Source organism: Balaenoptera borealis (assembly GCF_965194805.1).
Source record: "Balaenoptera borealis genome assembly, chromosome: 1".
Taxonomy (NCBI): Eukaryota; Metazoa; Chordata; class Mammalia; order Artiodactyla; family Balaenopteridae; genus Balaenoptera; species Balaenoptera borealis.
In genome coordinates, this window is record NC_138860.1 from 51792669 (window position 1) to 51808261 (window position 15593).

General features: G+C 35.3%; 1 protein-coding gene across 11 annotated transcripts in view; it reads right to left on the reverse strand.

Annotated features, from left to right (window-relative positions):
- The window catches only part of RALGPS2 (Ral GEF with PH domain and SH3 binding motif 2), a 188075-nt gene that overhangs the window by 47097 nt on the left and 125385 nt on the right, over positions 1–15593 (reverse strand). For all 11 annotated transcript variants that reach the window (XR_014243467.1, XR_014243468.1, XR_014243469.1 and 8 more), the window contains 3 exons: positions 12282–12349; positions 10694–10829; positions 9749–9900 (listed from right to left, as the gene is read on the reverse strand). Coding sequence is in view for 7 of the 11 variants with exons in the window: in XM_082388448.1 (XP_082244574.1) it covers positions 9749–9900; positions 10694–10829; positions 12282–12349 (356 nt within the window). In the remaining 4 variants the exon portion in view is untranslated. The remainder of the gene's footprint in view (positions 1–9748; positions 9901–10693; positions 10830–12281; positions 12350–15593) is intronic.

Below are 15593 nucleotides of genomic sequence, written 5' to 3' on the forward strand. Positions count from 1 at the left end.
AATAAATACTCTAACGGTGCTTATAAAATGACAGTCACATTATTTGTGGGTGAACATCCACATATCAATTCTTCATTCTAATATCATTGTGCTTGATTTATTTTGCAATATATTAGAATAGAGTTGACAAGACTACCCAAAATAACAAAATAGCATAAAACATTTTTGCATGTATACTTATGGCTTAAATTCATTAGTAAACACTTTTCCTACCACCAGAGAATGTACATAAGCACAAAATTTTTTCTTATTAGGTTTGCCATAATTTAAGACCAATATAATTATGCATTTCTTACAGGTTCATGGTATACTACTTCCCTTTGTATTTTTTTTAAAACCCATTACTACCCTAAGGATAAAAAAGCTTAATGACATTCAATTTTTGCCTTTAGGGGCAAGGTAGAAGAGGATGGAATCCTTAAATTCAGAAAAAGAAAAAAAAAAAAAGGTGCCATAACAATGTAAAAATTTCTCTTTAAGAGACCCAGAATATCAGTTAAAATAGAAAGTTTTAAATTAGCTTAATTTGAGGGGAAAGAATTTGGAGAGTCCAAAACAGCTTAGGTTGATTTAAAAGTTATTTTAAAGATAATACCGGCTCTCAATAAAATCAATAATTAATATGTCCCTTATGTATCAAGTTGAATCGTCTATCAGACTTTCACAACCAGGGTTCTATGAGAGGCTCAAACTTGAATACTATAAGGAACCCATTGTATGTGATGGAATAACACCTCTTCCATGCATTTAGAATGGCATGAGTTATGTCCCATTCTTTGAAGAACTGAGTAACAGTCACTGAAGTAATTTTCTGGTTGTGTGGTTCAGATAAGAAACTGGAGGTAATCTGTTGTTCGCAGTGGGGTCTTGTAGGTTATCTTTTGATGTAGAATTATGTGATAAAGACTGAAAATTTAAGCATAGTTAGTATGACTTTTTTGTAGAAAATAAAAGTTTCTTCCAGAAGCATGAAGCTCAGAGTGGATACACCTCCTTTAGCTGGGCAAGACTACTTTAGGTTACCTAGGACATATATACCATGTTAAAAAACGTTAGAGGCCATAGTCCCAAGCACTGGTTAATTTCTCCAGAGTACTTTCTCAAAGCCTCCAAGGGATATATTAATATTGTATGTAAAAGTTACAGCTGAGGAAAAAACCTTTTTGTGATTATGAATTGCGTGTGTGTATTAACAACTACCATCTATGGTTATAGACTTTCTTTTCAGAATGTTTTAAAGCAAACACCCTGGAAGGTAATGCCTATGTCTAATGTTTTTAATTTATAAACAAAGATGTAACAATCTCTACTGTTTATCTCCTTAGCCTTGGAATAATTAAACAATAAATACAAAGGCAAAAATTGAATTAGCCTCTTCTTGTTCTAAAAGACAGGTCTCTAAACTAAGACACTAACTGTAATGGAATGAAATAACTAAATAACTGTCTTGTGGTAACAAAAAGAACATCTATGGAAAGTAAAAGCCACAAATAGAGAAAAAAAATCATTATAATACTTATGATAAGTATTATAGAAAAGCCAAATACTCTGTACTGAATTGAGAGCTGTAATTTTTAAAATTACTATTTTTGGCTTAAAGTGACATGCTACATTCCATAAGTGTAACACATTTTTAACTGGAAAAAGGTTCTTCCTCTCTTGCAAAATTATTCTGTGTATCATTTTTTTCATATTGAGGTTGATATTTACATATAGGCAATTCACAGTATTAATAGAGAGGTATTTCAAGTGGCCACCTTGTCTTCTGTTTTGTAAATTTTGTCATCATTTAATCATTTGCATTTACAAAAAGGGGAATATTGGAATAAAACTGCTGAATGGAGCATTCCAGCTCCAAAGCAACTTCACTTTCAGGGTTTGAAACTCTCAAGGGTTAAAGGAAGTCAACATGTTCAAGAAAATGAACTCCTACATTTCTTTCTATTGACTGTTCATCAATATTGAAATGATCATATTAATTATAATAGGCTTAGCCTTTGAGAAACCTGGCAGTTAATCACAGAAGAAGACATTTCCCTCCGTTATTGCTTTTTAAAAATAAAAATAGCACTGTATGGAGATTTCTTAACTCCAAACATCCAAAGAAATAATGCTCATCTAGAAGGTTCAGAAAATAAAAGTTTAGGAAGTAAAACCAAACAAATTCCTCTCTTAATCTCACATCCTTTTCCAGTCCCAATTTTCTGCTCCCACTTCATAATAGCTATCTCTATTTTCTTACCTCTCATTCTCCAATCTCCAAGCTTTGCCCACACTATTCTATAAAGCAAATCTTGTCAAGGTCACCAAGTGACTTGTTGTTTTTGTTTTTTTTACACCTTTATTGGAATATAATTGCTTTACAATGGTGTGTTAGTTTCTGCTTTATAACAAAGTGAATCAGCTATGTGTATACATATATCCCAATATCCCCTCCCTCTTGAGTCTTCCTCCCACCCTCCCTATCCCACCCCTCTAGGTGGTAACAAAAAGCACCTAGCTGATCTCCCTGTGCTATGCAGCTGTTTCCCACTAGCTATCTGTTTTACATTTGGTAGTGTATATATGTCAATGCTACTCTCTCACTTTGTCCCAGCTTCCTCCCTGGCCCCGTGTCCTCAAGTCCATTCTCTATGTCTGCGTGTGTCTTTATTCCTGTCCTGCCACTAGGTTCTTCAGAACCATTTTTTTTTCTTTTAGATTCCATATATATGCGTTAGCATACAGTATTTATTTTTCTCTTTCTGACTTACTTCACTCTGTATGACAGACTCTAGGTCCATCCACCTCACTACAAATAACTCAATTTCGTTTCTTTTTATGGCTGAGTAATATTCCATTGTATATATGTTGCCACATCTTCTTTATCCATTCATCTGTTGATGGACATTTAGGGTGCTTCCATGTCCTGGCTATTTATTGTAATTAATGATGTAGTGAACATTGTGCGACATGTCTCCTCCTGAATTACAGTTTTCTCAGGGTATATGCCCAGTAGTGGGATTGCTGGGTCATATGGTAGCTCTATTTTTAGTTTTTTAAGGAACCTCCATACTGTTCTCCATAGTGGCTGCATCAGTTTACATTCCCACCAACAGTGCACGAGGATTCCCTTTTCTCCACACACTCTCCAGCATTTATTGTTTGTAAATTTTTTGATGATGGCCATTCCAACTGGTGAGGTGATACCTCATTGTGGTTTTGATGTGCATTTCTCTAATGATTAGTGATATTGAGCATCCTTTCATGTGTTTGTTGGCAATCTGTGTATCTTCTTTGGAGAAATGTCTGTTTAGGTCTTCTGCCCATTTTTGGATTGGGTTGGGTGTTTTTTTGATATTGAGCTGCATGAGCTGCTCATATATTTTGGAGATTAATCCTCTGTCAGTTGCTTTGTTTGCAAATATTTTCTCCCACTCTGAGGGTTGTCTTTTTGTCTAGTTTATGCTTTCCTTTGCTGTGCAAAAGCTTTTAAGTTTCATTAGGACCCATTTGTTTTTATTTCCATTACTCCAGGAGGTGGGTCAAAAAGGATCTTGCTGTGATTTATGTCATAGAGTGTTCTGCCTATGTTTTCCTCTAAGAGTTTTGTAGCGTCTGGCCTTACATTTAGGTCTTTAATCCTTTTTGAGTTTATTTTTGTGTATGGTGTTAGGAAGTTCTAAATTCATTCTTTTACATGTAGCTGTCCAGTTTTCCCAGCACCACTTATTGAACAGGCTGTCTTTTCTCCACTGTATATTCTTGCTTCCTTTGTCAAAGATAAGGTGACCATAGGTGTGTGGGTTTTCTATCTCTGGGCTTTCTATCCTGTTCCATTGATCTATAGTTCTGTTTTTGTGCCAGTACCATACTGTCTTGTTTACTGTAGTTTTGTAGTATAGTCTGAAGTGAGGGAGGCTGATTCCTCCAGCTCTGTTTTTCTTTCTCAAGATTGCTTTGGCTATTTGGGGTCTTTCTTGTCTCCATACAAATTGTAAAATTTTTTGTTCTAGTTCTGTGAAAAATGCCATTGGTAGTTTGATAGGGATTGCATTGAATCTGTAGATTGCTTTGGGTAGTATAGTCATTTTCACAATGTTGATTCTTCCAATCCAAGAACATGGTGTATCTCTCCATCTGTTTGTATTGTCTTTGATTTCTTTCATCAGTGTCTTACAGTTTTCTGCATACAGATCTTTTCTCTCCTTAGGTCAGTTTATTCCTAGGTACTTTATTCTTTTTGTTCCAATGGTAAATGGGAGTGTTTCCTTAATTTTTCTTTCTGATTTTTTGTTGTTAGTGTATAGGAATGCAAGAGATTTCTGTGCATTACTTTTGTATCCTGCTACTTAACCAAATTCATTGGATAGCTCTAGTAGTTTTCTGGTGGTATCTTTAGGATTCTCTGTGTATAGTATCATGTCATCTGCAAACAGTGACAGCTTTACTTCTTCTTTTCCGATTTGGATTCCTTTTATTTCTTTTTCTTCTCTGATTGCCGTGGCTAAAACTTTGAAAACTAAGTTGAATAATAGTGGAGAGAGTGGGCACTCTTGTCTTGTTCCTGATCTTAGAGGAAATGGTTTCAGTTTTTCACCACTGAGAATGATGTTGGCTGTGGGTTTGTCATATATGGCCTTTATTATGTTGACATAGGTTCCCTCTATGCCCAATTTCTGGAGAGTTTTTATCATAAATAGGTGTTGAATTTTGTCAAAAGCTTTCTCTGCATCTATTGAGATGATCATATGGTTTTTCTCCTTCAATTTGTTAATATGGTGTATCACATTGATTGATTTGCGTATATTGAAGAATCCTTGCATCCCTGGGATAAATCCCACTTGATCGTGGTGTATGATCCTTTTAATGTGTTGTTGGATTCTGTTTGCTAGTATTTTGTTGAGGATTTTTGCATCTATATTCATCAGTGATATTGGTCTGTAATTTTCTTTTTTTTGTAGTGTCTTTGTCTGGTTTTGGTATCAGGGTGATGGTGGCCTCATAGAACGAGTTTGGGAGTGTTCCTCCCTCTGCAATCTTTTGGAAGAGTTTGAGAAGGATGGGTGTTAGCTCTTCTCTAAATGTTTGATAGAATTCACCTGTGAAGCCATCTGGTCCTGGACTTTTGTTTGTTGGAAGATTTTTAATCACAGTTTCAATTTCATTACTTGTGATTGGTCTGTTCATATTTTCTATTTCTTCCTGGTTCAGTCTTGGAAGGTTGTACTTTTCTAAGAATTTGTCCATTTCTTCCAGGTTGTCCATTTTATTGGCATATAGCTGTTTGTAGTAGTCTGTCATGATCCTTTGCATTTCTGCAGTGTCAGTTGTTACTTCTCCTTTTTCATTTCTATTTGTTGATTTATGTCTTCTCCCTTTTTTTCCCTGATGAGTCTGGCTGATGGTTTATCAATTTTATCTTCTCAAAGAACCAGCTTTTAGTTTTATTGATCTTTGCTATTGTTTCTTTGTGTCTTTTTCATTTACTTCTGATCTGACCTTTATGATTTCTTTCCTTCTGCTAACTTTGGGGTTTTTTTATTCTTCTTTCTCTAATTGCTTTAGATATAAGGTTAGGTTGTTTATTTGAGATTTTTCTTGTTTCTTGAGGTAGGATTGTACAGCTATAAACTTCCCTCTTAGAACTGCTTTTGCTGCATCCCATAGGTTTTGGGTCGTCGTGTTTTCATTGTCATTTGTTTCTAGGTATTTTTAGATTTCCTCTTTGATTTCTTCAGTGATCTTCTGGTTATTTAGTAGTGTATTGTTTAGCCTCCATGTGTTTGTACTTTTTAGGTTTTTTCCTGTATTTGATATTTAGTCTCATAGCACTGGGGTCGGAAAAGATACTTGATATGATTTTAATTTTCTTAAATTTACCGAGGCTTGATTTGTGACCCAAGATATGATCTATTCTGGAGAATGTTCCATGAGCACTTGAGAAGAAAATGTATTCTATTATTTTTGGATAATAATAGAATATTATTGGAACGTCCAATAGAATAGAATATAGGATGGAACGTCCTATAAATATCAATTAAGTCCATCTGGTCTACTGTGTCATTTAAAGCTTGTGTTTCCTTATTTATTTTCATTTTGGATGAGCTGTGCATTGGTGTAAGCGGGGTGTTAAAGTCCCCTACTATGATTGTTACTGTCAATTTCCCCTTTTATGGTTGTTAGCATTTGCCTTATGTATTTAGGTGCTCCTATGTTGGGTGCACAAATATTTACAATTGTTATATCATCTTCTTGGATTGATCCCTTGATCATTATGTAGTGTCCTTCTTTGTCTCTTGTAATAGTCTTTATTTGAAAGTCTATTTTGTCTGATATGAGTATAGCTACTCTCAGCTTTCTTTTGATTTCCATTTGCATGGAGTATCTTTCTCCATCCCCTCACTTTCAGTCTGTATGTGTCCTTAGGTCCGAAGTGGGTCTCTTGTAGACAGCATATATATGGATCTTATTTTTTTTTTTTTTTTTTTTTTTTTTTTTTTAAATTTTTTTTTTAATTTATTTTTTATTTTTTATTTTTAATTTTTTTTTTTTTAATGCTATTCTTGTCTGCTTACATTCTTTTCATTTATGTATGTATGTATGTATGTATGTATGTATGGCTGTGTTGGGTCTTCGTTTCTGTGGGAGGGCTTTCTCCAGTTGCGGCAAGTGGGGGCCACTCTTCATCGCGGTGCGCGGGCCTCTCACTATCGCGGCCTCTCGTTGCCGAGCACAGGCTCCAGACGCGCAGGCTCAGTAATTGTGGCTCACGGGCCGAGTTGCTCCGCGGCATGTGGGATCTTCCCAGACCAGGGCTCGAACCCGCGTCCCCTGCATTGGCAGGCAGATTCTCAACCACTGCGCCACCAGGGAAGCCCGGATCTTATTTTTGTATCCATTCAGCCAGTCTGTGTCTTTTGGTTGGAGCACTTAATCCATTCACATTTAAGGTAATTATCGATATGTATGTTCCTATTACCATTTTCTTAATTGTTTTGGTTTCGTTTTTATCAGTCTGCTCCTTCTCTTGTGTTTCCTACCCAGAGAAGTTCCTTTAGCATTTGTGGTAAAGCTAGTTTGGTGGTGCTGAATTCTCTCAGCTTTTGCTTGTCTGTAAAGGTTTTAATTTCTCTGTCGAATCTTAATGAGATCCTTGCTGGGTAGAGTAATCTTGGTTGGGTTTTCCTCTTTCATCACTTTAAATATGTCCTGCCACTCCCTTCTGGCTTGCAGAGTTTCTACTGAAAGATCAGCTGTTAACCTTATGGGAATTCCTCTGTATGTTGTTTGTTGCTTTTCCCTTGCTGCTTTTAATTTTTTTTTTTTTGTATTTAATTTTTGATAGTTTGATTAATATGTGTCTTGGCATGTTTCTCCTTGGATTTATCCTGTATGGGACTCTCTGAGCTTCCTGGACTTGACTATTTCCCTTCCCATGTTAGGGAAGTTTTCGACTACAATCTCTTCAAATATTTTCTCAGACCCTTAATTTTTCTCTTCTTCTGGGACCCCTATAATTTGAATGTTGGTGTGTTTAATGTTGTCCCAGAGGTTTCTGGGACTGTCCTCAATTCTTTTCCTTCTTTTTTCTTTATTCTGCTCTGTGGCAGTTATTTCCACTATTCTATCTTCCAGGTCACTTATCCGTTTTTCTGCCTCAGTTATTCTGCTACTGATTCCTTCTAGAGTATTTTTAGTTTCATTTATTGTGTTGTTCATCATTGTTTGTTTGCTCTTTAGTTCTTCTAGGTCCTTGTTAAACATTTCTTGTATTTTCTCCATTCTATTTCCGAGATTTTGGATCATCTTTATGATCATCACTTTGAATTCTTTTTCAGGTATACTGCTTATTTCCCTTTCATTTGTTTGGTCTGGTGGGTTTTTACCTTGCTCCTTCATCTGCTGCATATTCCTCTGTCTTCTCACTTTGTTTAGCTTATTGTGTTTGGGGTCTCCTTTTCGCTGCCTGCAGGTTCGTTGTTCTTCTTACTTCTGGTGTCTGCCCCTAGTGGGTGAGGTTGGTTCAGTGGCCTGCGTAGGCTTCCTGGCTGGGGGGACTGGTGCCTGTGTTCTGGTGGGTGGGGCTGGATCTTGTCCCTCTGGTGGGCAGGGCTGAGTCTAGTGGTGTGTTTTGGGGTGTCTGTGAACTTAGTATAACTTTAGGCAGCCTGTCTGCTCATGGGTGTGGTTGTGTTCCTGTCTTGCTAGTTGTTTGGCATGGGGCATCCAGCACTGGAGCTTGCTGGCTGTTGGGTGGAGCTGGGTCTTAGGGTTGAGCTGGAGATCTCTAGGAGAGCTCTTGCCAGTTAATATTACATGGGGCCTGGAGGTCTCTGGTGGTCCAACGTCCTTGACTTGGCTCTCCCACCTCCGAGGCTCAGGCCCGACACCCGGCCGGAGCACCAAGACCCAAAACCCTGGTTCTTCTCTCTTGGTAACCCTAGTATGATAATGATGCTGACAACGACAACTGCTATATGGTGCTTACAGTGCCCACATGGGGGGGGGCGACCATATTTGTGGCAGTGAGACCTCAGGCTAAACTGAACCTTCTGAGAGAACATCTGAAGGATCTCAGTGCGACGAACCGGGTTCTGACTGCAGACTGTTGACGCTTTGGAGGAGGCTAAATAACAGTCAGGACATGTTATAGAAAATTGTTTCATTTTCTTTGTAACATCAAGTAAATCTTGCAGTGGCTCTGGGAGTGTTGTTACCCCTTGGGCTCACTGAAGGGTTGTACTTGAGATTCAGATCCTTCAATACTTGCACCCTTTGAAAATCTGCCACAAGCTTTTCAAACATCCAAACCAAGTAACCCACTCTTGAAAGCTACGTCATCATCACGCTCGCCCTGGCTGATGTGTCCTCGACGTTGCTGATGCCCCACCCCCCACCACCTGAGGCACCCAGTGACTTTCATCTTGCCAAATCCAGTGATCAACTCCCATTCTCACCTTACTTCTGTGCACTTTATACTGATACATTCAACACTTCTCGCCCTTCAGAGACACTTCCTCTACTGGGCTTTTGTGATACCACACTGTCTTTTCCTTTGAAGTTTCCTTTGATGGCCCACCATTAAAAAAAGAAATTTTTTTTTTTTTAATCACACCTCCAAATGTTAGAATGTCTTCTCTTATTTATTTACATTCTCTCCCTAGGTGACCTCATCCAGTCTCATGGCTTGAAATACTATAAATATGCTAATTCTTATACTTGTATCTACAAACCTGCCCTTACCCCATTAAGCGCCAGAGTCATACATTCAGTTACCTACCTGACAACTCAATATGGACCAAACATGTCCAAAACAGAATTCTTAATTCCCCAAACCTAGTCATCCTTCACAAATACCTCGACATTTACAAATGGCTGCTCTTCTAGTGTTCTCTGCCTTGGTAATAGCACCACCATCTAACTAGTTGCTTAATCTAAAAAACCAGGAGTCATACTCGATCTGCCCTTTTCCTCATTCCCACATTCCAACTACATGCAGTAACCAATTCAATCAGCACATGTTCTCTTCCCACCATTCCTCAAATGCCTCCCCCTTTGAAGTCAAACCATCAAGCACTTTTCAAACCATTATGAATTATTAACTTCAGTAGCTACTAGTAGTATCATCTCATTATCTACTTTGCTACTTAGCTTTTATCAATTTTTTTTCTACTTGTAGTAGGGTTAATTACTCATTCCCAGCTGAGTTTTATTAAAAATCTTATTTTTCATTAAGTTGGAACCCTCTCAGAGAATTATTTCTCACCTATTGATATTCCACTAGAAAGAGTAGAGCTTTCAGCTTGGCCTCGAGATGGTGCATGGGGCTCCATGACGCTATCATCTAATAGATGTCTTGGCCCTGCATTTGGGAACGTTGCACTCTTAAACTCTGCTGTGTTCATTTTATGAATGAAACTGGAAACAAAGAGAAATATTTTTCATATCTTTTATTACTGTTACTAATTCAGGATATAAAAGATACTCTTATATAAAGATTCAGGATATAAAAGATTTACCTGCTATCCTGAACTTACTTCCGAACTCTCATACTAATGAACACACAGATTTTATCATGAGAACCTCAAACTAACAGTTTAGGGAAAGTTTTTTAGGAAACTAGGCCATATCTTCCTATGTAACAGAGAATACTTTAATTTTATCTTGATTCTTGGGTACATTAAAAATTGTTTTCACATTCACTTTTGGAAAATAGCTATTAAATTTTCACAAAAATCATGGCAAAGGTGAACCTTGGGCTCTATTGTGAGAAAACAATCTTGCAATGCTAAACAAAAAATCAGTTTCCCTTTCTTTATATTTAGGAATAAAAAGAACAATTTTTATAGACTTCATTTACAGTGACTTATTTGGGTTAAGATAAGTGATCACTCTTGATACTTATGATAATTTAAAATGAAATGGTATATTGCTTTCCTGATTTTATTTATGATGATGATCTGTAATGTTCATTTTTCTCGCCCAAATGTGAAGGCACTGTTGGAAAAAGCTTTTTTCCAAATTAAGGTAAAGGAAGAAATAAATGCCTTTATGCAAACAAGATATTTTACTAAATCAGAAAAAGACTACTGTTACACAAATATAACTATGCAAGGACACTATTTTCTGTCCAACTAGTAAAATAAATAGAAAAGAAATCCAACTTTAAAAAAAACATAAAAATTTGAAAGATAAAATTAAAAATGCTGACTTATAACCCAAGCTATGGCACTTCCTATGTCCATGTGGAATCAGGTTCCGAGGGGATGGTGGTGTCTGTGGTAGCAAGGCTCCTTCAGCTGCCATACTTTTTCTTCCACTTTGTGGAGATGCTCCTACTTCAGGACCTAAGGGTTAAATTAAAAAAGAGAGAGAGAGACATAGACATAGACATAGACATAGACACAGACACAGACACAGACACAGACACAGACACAGACACACACACACACACACACACACACACACACACAGGGAGAGGGAGAGAAATTGTTAAATGGTTTAAAATTGTTTTATTTGTAATCCTTTGATATGAAATATAGAATGTGGTTTAAATTTTAAGATAATATTAATGTTAATTCTATTTAATTGACTGAACAAGAGAAATATTTATTTTCTGAATCGTAAAACACAAACCTCAATACATACAATATCCATTAATTTCTATCTATTTTACTTGCACTAAGTAGCCAGTATAAATATCCTCCCCATTTACAGAGGAAGCAGCAGAATTAGAAGAGAAGGGGTAAGGATCTCATATCACAGATGAAACCTGGATTAAACACTCAGGTCTTCTGAATCCTAGTTCAGTGCTCATTTAATTTTACACATTACTTCTTTACTCTTAGTTTCAGCTTCTTCTTAGATAAAGAATGTGTAGGGTAGGTCAAGCATTCAAGTTAGAATTTAAATCTATATTGACACTGTTCAAGCTTATGGGAATTAAAAAAATGGAACTCAAAAATGTACAGATTTGCAAAGTATCACTTTAAGAATGAAAAGAAAAGCAAACTTAAACAGATTTAGACTGAAATGATTTCCTCTGCTTGGAATACTCTTCCCCCGAGACACTGTCATGGTTTTGTTCCCTCACTTCCTTCATACCTCATTAGATGGGTCTCCAAATATTTTTAGAATATACAATAATATAAAGCTTAGTGCCAAGGTCTGTTTTGGAATTTTAAAAAAGGTATTACCTATGAATTCTTAAAAAATAAATAATTCTCTTCAATTTTATATTTTTGATTATGTGTGGTATACATATAAATCCCCATTGTAATGCAACAGATAAAAATTAAGGGACTAACACTATTTTTTAATACTTTTAGTACTTGGTCAAGTATTAGAGTGAAATTAAAAAAAAAAAAATTAAGCCACTAAAATTGACTCCTATAATTATTCAAATTAGTAGAATTTCCCACTTAGACCACAGAAATTTCTAATGTAATCAAGCCTTGTTGCCTAGGACAGTGTATTCTTAACTAAAAAAAAGAGTCGATATTCATAAACACTTATTTATCATTTTCTGTTGGTTATATCTATTTTTCTTGATTAGTTGGCATATTTACTTATAAATTTATTTGTATTTATTTGTACATTACGTATTTACTTGTACAAACTACAAGTAACGATTTTTGATTAAACAAGAAAACCAACAGAAAAATGAACATATTTTAATACCAAAAAGAAAACTGTGCATACAGAATAAAATGTGCTAAGTGTTTATTCACTTTGGAGTATATTCTTTCTTATTAGGTTATCTGGTTTATTACTCGGTAATGAGAGAAAGCTGCACTAACCTACTAAATCCTCCCTGGAAGCAGCAGAACGTGGTGTGCTTGTCCCTGGTTCTATCTTTAATGAAAGCCTGAATTTCAAAAAGAAACAAAGCACATAAAATGATTAACATTTGACAAAATAATATTAAAATCATGTATTTTCTACCAAAAACCTAAAAACATTTTTATAAAATAATCTCAGCTATATATTTTTCTTCAAGAGCAATTTTTAATTGTCTCCTTTCTCTTTCATACAAAGCTGATCTTACGGTGATTCCAGGATATATTAGGGAGGGAAAAAACATCAAAAACTAATATTTAAAATCAGAGAAATCTCCCCAAACTACCCCAATGTTGCCAAACCATTCAACACATTTAAAGATATTTGATTAATGACTAAAAGGTGATTTAACTTGAGGTTATACTGATACTTGACAATTAAATTCAGTAACTTTCACATATATTATTAAATATATTATGCAAATTCTTTCTAGAATCTTTACTGGATGGGCTAATGGCCTCTGTAACACTGAAAATTTAAAAAACACCTTATTTAAAACTAACCATCCAAAAAAAACAACCAACTCAACTTATCAAAAGAAAGATCTATCTATACAAATAAAAAGGCTATTTACAAAATCCATGATAAATCCCTTTCCTAAGTCAAAGTTTGTTAGTTGGTCCTTAAGTTCCATTTAGGATAAAATATCAGTTTTGAGTTCCATGGCAAAAAGAGATTATAATTCCTATCAGTGGAAACTGTTTCAGGAAATAGGATACTAAAGCAGTTGTAGAAAATATTTTGATGTAGTCCATGGAATACACTTTGGTGTACTCTGTATTATTATTAAGCATTTGTCTGGAAATTAATAAAGACTTTTTATTTTTTAGCATTCACCAACTGGAATTGGACAATGAAACTGCACAATACAAATGATATTATACATGATATTATAATGATAAATCTATTATAGGTTCTTAACTTGTATTTCTTTGATAGCCTAAAGAAGAAATTATATATAATTGTATTCCAATTATTTGACCATGTAAAATGCATGTATTGAACAGATGTTTGATTAACCAGAACTCTCTGCTCTTTTTTTTTTTACAGAGTAGTTGACTTTAATTATTTGGGCGCCAGACTATGCTGCATTCATTCACTGAACACCTGTTTTGTGTCGGGCACTGTGCTCTCAGCACTGGAATATAATGGAGACTAAGGCAGACATGGTGTTTCTTCCCTTCTGAAGCTCACAGTTTAGTAGGTGGAAGACAAAGAAGTAAACAAAACAAGTACAATTTCTTAACACAGAACCAAAATAGAAAGGGACAGAAAGAAGGCTATGGGAGAATCAAATTGCTATCAATAGCAGCTGATAACCAACAGCAGTATAAAAGCCAAAGCATTTAAACAGCACAGCAGTGAAGGCTAGTCAGTGTCAGTTGCCTGTATCATCATCAAAACACTATATATAACAGTGATGCTGATTCATTGAGAAAAGATATTATGCTCAGTATTAAAATGAAATAACTTTGAAAGATTTTCACCCCGATTAAAACATATACATGTAATTTGTAATATTGATATTGGCTGCCTGTATAGATGAAGTTGCCAAAAACAGAGGCCTGTGGATAAATGAAGTATCATTTTTATTTAAATCTTTCATCATAAAAACCATTTTTTTTTCTAACTTAGCACCTTAATGGCTCTTATGTTAAAATGCTCTGATTTTCAACACATTTAATCAGTAGGTTCATGCAATACAACTGTATCTTTAGGAAAACACTATCTTCTTCAGTTTCCCATATGATGCTCCAACACCACCAAGAGACTTACAGTTCCCCAAGTGAACAAAGTTTCCCACCCTATTCCTTTGATCATTTCCATACCCTGGAACACCTGTCTTAACTCTTCAAGTGGAGCTAACTCCTACTCACCTGTTAAGATGCAGCCTCAGGTAATAATGTCACCTCAAGCTGTTCATGTTTCTTTTCTCTTCACTTTTCCCACTTAAAGCTGAGTTAGGTCTCCTCTCATCTATGTTCCCATAGCATCCTGGGCACATCTCTAGTATAGTACTGTTTGAATTGTTTCGTAATTATTTGTTTTGTGGATGTATTTTGCATTAGACTGAGCTTCTTAAGGGCAAGAACAAGATCTTACTTTTGTAATCCCAGCAGCTAGCACAATAACTCATCAATACCAAAAGCTGAATAAATATTTGTTAATGAATATAATGAGAAGGCTGCTCGAGTTCTAGCTACTCATGAAAACAAAAATCAGTATAATAGCAGGCGCTTTCCTACCAAAATGAAGCTACCTTATAATATGTCAGGTTATAGACAGCTAAAACTACTTAATGGCTTAACTGGCCAACTCTATCCTTTTAGAGTTAAAATTCACCATCCTCTATAATTATGCAACAATTTCTTAGACTTCATTTCTACTGAATAAACTTTAACTTCTTTTAAATCCATTAAGTTTCTTGAGCCAGATATAGAAATTTTAATAAGTACTTACTCATATTTTGAGTTTTAAGATAATCTTCTGTACGTAATTGGACAAAACATGAGTGTTTTGTGCTATGTCAGTAATTAGAGAGATGGAAGAAATAGTGATAAATATGACACAGACCATCAAACTCAAGAAGCTTACAACCTAGGGCAACATCAGATCTGTGAAACAACTCCAGCCTTAAAAAGCCGATCCACTGACCTCATACATTTTCAAATGAATTACCCTGTGAAAATTTTCTGTAAAATAAAAATTGATATAGAAATATAAAGTGGTAATAATATGGTATGGTGGAGAAGGTGGCAATAAAGGTGTTTTCAAACATTAATAAAGGTTTAGATACATTTAAGTATAAATACAGAGCTTCTTAATATATTTAATATTAGAAGAAAAGTTATTTCTAGTTGTTTTCCAGAATTTCTAGTCTTTTATTGGTACTAATTCTGTACTGCAGAATTCTTTAAAAATTGTTGAAACTTAGGGAACAAGGAAGTTGATAATCACTATCATACAGCATAAGAAAAATTTTATATAATGCATTAATACTGAAAAATAACCTAGTCTTTCACTTCGATAAAATTTTAAAGTATAACCTTTTACTGGAAAATATATTTGTGGAAGACACAAAGTTAAATTTGAAAGCTTGGGAACAGCACAAAATCTTGAAATTAACAAATGAAGCTACAAGGCAAATGAGAAGTCTCAAGAGAAATAAGCTCTTTATCCTCCTATCTTTTGGAAAAAAACCTGGCAGTCATGATGTATAGCACACCACTGAAAAAAAGGGTTAATGATTTTAAAAATCCTTCCTCCCTTGG